This window comes from Phyllostomus discolor, chromosome 5 (assembly GCF_004126475.2).
Source record: "Phyllostomus discolor isolate MPI-MPIP mPhyDis1 chromosome 5, mPhyDis1.pri.v3, whole genome shotgun sequence".
Taxonomy (NCBI): domain Eukaryota; kingdom Metazoa; phylum Chordata; class Mammalia; order Chiroptera; family Phyllostomidae; genus Phyllostomus; species Phyllostomus discolor.
In genome coordinates this window covers 86,408,673-86,412,421 of record NC_040907.2, presented here as the reverse complement: position 1 = coordinate 86,412,421, position 3,749 = coordinate 86,408,673, and the positions used below count along the sequence as shown (strand labels likewise).

The window sequence follows — 3,749 nt, the reverse complement described above, 5'->3', positions numbered from 1 at the left end:
GGGGTCTGTGAACATGTGTGAGAAAAATAGCCCATCCTTATTTCCACTATTTTCCTTCCATTATGAATGTAGGGGACACAGCACAGTAGTATTACCAGCAACTGTACTTTTGTCACCAATGGAAACCACAGGTGTTTTCACATCACAAACGGTTGTTGCAGATATCTCACAATATCATTTACACTCATCATAACTTAGAAATTACTGCTAAAACTTGTTATATAATGTGTTACTAAAGCAACACACATATTACAATACAAATTTTAAGAGTGTTTTTGATAGCTTCATTTTAATATAATTAGTTTACTCTGTAATACTGCATATTTTATTTTATAAATTTAAAAATATTATTCTGAGATGGTTTCTTTGTTTTCCCATACTGCTGAAGGCATCCACACATAAGAAAGATCTAGAGAGAGACTGTCATTTGGGGTGTTTCTCTTACCTACCCCTCCCAGCCAAATGAGAGCCTCCAAGGTTGTCACAGAGTCTTGCCAGTTTGCTGGTGTCCTGTCCAGGGACCTCCCCTACTCCCTGCCCTCAGAAAGAGATGGGAGAGAGCCTGGGGGTGGGTCTGTGAGAAGAGATCAGCCCTGCATGTCTCCTGGATCAGACAATAGTATGACATTGAGACCACTGAAGGTATCCAGAAGAACCCACGTATATGAACCCTTTAGGCTCACAGCACAGCTGCCAGGATATAAAGCTAGGCTGCAGGACTTCTGTAAAAGTATTTTTGCCCTATTCCTTTTGCCCCATTCCCACCTCTGTCCCTGCCTGGCCTCGAAAGAGTTAGAAGCAGCAGAAAGAGGGGGATGAGGGCCATTCAAAAGAATCATTGTATTCCTGTCCTGACAGACCCCAGGGCCACAAGTCCGACCTGAGATGGAGAGACGGCAAAGTCTTTGAATGGATGTGAAATTAATCTTTGACTTAGTCTGACATGACTTCTTTTCTTTTCTTTTCTTTTCTTTTCTTTTCTTTTCTTTTCTTTTCTTTTCTTTTCTTTCTTTATTTTTAGACAGAGGGGGTGGGAGGGAGGAAGAGAGGGAGAGAATCAGTGTGTGGTTGTCTCTTACAAACCCCCCACTAGGGACCTGGCCGACAACCCAGGCATGTGCCCTGACTGGGAATTGAACTGGTGACCCTTTGGTTTACAGGCTGGCACTTAATCCACTGAGCCACACCAGCCAGGGCCTGGCACGACTTTTTAACACCTGAAATAGAATCTTAATGACCAGAATGGGGTTACTGTTAAAACTGAGTGACCAAAGAGCTGTGTGTTCAGCTCAAGGAGTCAAGAAAAGGTTAGAGAAGAATTGAAGGCAGAAGTTAAAGAAAAAGCATGCATTTCATAGCATGTGCCATATAGCTTTGACTGTCTGTTGTACTTCTGTCCTTGTTTATCCTTTTGTTCTCTCTTTCTTTTCTTCTTGAAGCACAGCTTACTTTTTTACTTTACTTATCTGAGTCACATATATTTCAAAAATTATTTTTTAAAAACATGTAACTTTTTAACCTAAGTGGAATTTTACCATGCTGTGGGGGAAAGGGGGGCACACTGTGACTTTCATCTTGAAGTTAGCAGTCCCAAAGTGACCAAGAAGGTCCCAATGGTAGCTGCACACCTACCTGGCAGTTTTGACTGGAGAGCTGTTGCCATGCCACCTGAAGCTTGTAGGGCTCTTGTTGATCAGAGTTAGGCAAGCTGCTGCTCAGGTCCTGGGGGAGGGATAGAAGGACAGCTCGCAGAATCACAGAGGAGACACTTAACATTCAAGGAAAATCTAGACCGAAGCTGCAAGAGAATGCCTGCTGGCATGCATTTGAGGGAACTTGGTGTCACTGCCTTCTTCCTGTAGGTCATGGTCCCTGGCTGAGACAGATGGCCAAGGAATAGGATGAGTCTGCTGAGAGCTTTTGGAGGGTCTGAGGTAGCTTCCCATGCTCCCCTGTGCCACAAGGGCACTGTGGGTACTCACCACCTTCATTGCTGGTCTCCTGCCTCACTTGATGACCCTAGACAACTAAATTCCCCTTCCAGCCCCACTGTCTCTACCTGTTTTCCTGGCCTATATATTTTTTCTGACTTTCATTCTTTTATTTTACTTCTCCTTCTTAGATCTTCTTTCCTTCCTTTCATTTTGTTGCTTATTTATGTATTTATTTATTTATTTTTGACTGACAGATTCTGCCTTGGGTTTATTTTTACAAATAGCATAGGAGGACACCAGCCCCAGGCAGACAGCAGTCCAGGGGTCACACCAGTCCTTCCATCCTCAGGTTGGCAGACAGGCCTCTACTGTGGAGCCTTTGTGGGGGGTCTGGCCACCTTTGAGAGCCTGAGCCATAGCTGGTGCTGGAGCCTGGGGCTTGGTTTGAACCTTGGCCTTGGCCTTTGTTTGGCAGAGCCCAAGGCTCTTGGCACTGCAGGTACCAGTACATTGCCCAAGCTTTTGGTGAATGATGTAGGCAAGTTGACTGAGCTTGTGGCTGCTGCCTTTTGGGATCTTGAGCATGACCTCCTTGGGCTTTACGGGTACCTTGACAGCCCCAGCACATACACTGATGGCCTTGGTGTTGTTGGTCTGCATCTTCTTTAGGCACTTCTTGTTGTGCTTTTTGGAAAAGTGCACATTCTTTAGGAACTTGAGGTGCATCCCCTCAAGAGATGTGTATCTTTGAGATCAGGATTTCTTGATGCCATTTCTGTGCCATTTTTGGGATTGGTTGGGTATGGTGTGGTTTTGGATTTGGCCACATCTGCACCAAAAATCCATGGTTTCTGAAGCACCTGGGGCCAGGAGAGAAAGAGAGCTTATTGTGCTTTTTAAATGTCTACTCTCTCCTCATTTTTCTTCATTACTTCTTTTCTTTTTAAGTCAAAACTCAAAGGATACTAAGAATTTTCTTTCCACTTTAAACCAATCCTACAGATTCCTTTAAAAATTATTATATATTTTCAGTTTTTATTGTGTGTGCCTACATGTGTGTGCTCACGCACGTATGTGAAGTCAGGTTTCAGAGAGAGTAGATTCAAACAAGGATGGCTGAGCAAGAAGAGGCAGCGAGGCCTCTTTTGGATCTTTGATCTAGGATGTGTGGGGAATCACAGGGGTGGAAACAAGGATGTTACAGAGGCAGGTTCATGTGTTTGGAGGAGCAGATTTATTCTGCTTCCATTGTTGCCCTGGCCACTCTGTGTTGTAATTTAGGAGTTTATGTGGCAGACTGCCATGCTGGATGCAGTAGGCACACAACAGACATAAACTTTAATTTGAATTGATTTGATACTAAGATGGAGGTTGGACTTAGGAGGAAAGAAGAGCTCTGGGAAGGTGGTCTGATGGAATTAGGTTTGGAAAATATATAGAACTGAGATTAGGTCAAAGGCCGGGTACAAGTGGGTTTGTACTAAATTAATGGTAGCATGGAACTGTGCAAATGGTTCAAGTTGTCTATAGATTGTACCACAAGCTTGCCTGGGATTGTAGAAAAATTGTTTTTTCACTTCAAATGGCCATCTGACCTTGTTGTATTGGAGTGGGCATGATGTACATGGAAAGAGTCCTCAGCTCATGGCGTCTCTTTGAAGGAGAAGTGTTCTTAGATTTCTTTATAATAAGAAGCAGAAGGCTACCTCAGCACCTGAAGCCTTCTGTTCAAGGGCTTGCTAGAATTCCTTGACAACTCCTCAGTGAAATGTACTTTCCTTCTCTTCAATAAGCAAGGGTCCAAGTGAAGTCAAA

At 43.6% G+C, this 3,749-nt stretch overlaps 1 protein-coding gene across 1 annotated transcript; it reads right to left on the bottom strand.

Annotated features, from left to right (window-relative positions):
• Positions 1-2,279: 2,279 nt before the first annotated feature.
• LOC114496807 (60S ribosomal protein L29-like) lies at positions 2,280-2,660 on the bottom strand. Its single transcript, XM_028512543.1, has one exon. It carries the CDS (start codon positions 2,658-2,660, stop codon positions 2,280-2,282), a length of 381 nt encoding a protein of 126 aa, XP_028368344.1.
• Between the last annotated feature and the right edge of the window lie 1,089 nt (positions 2,661-3,749).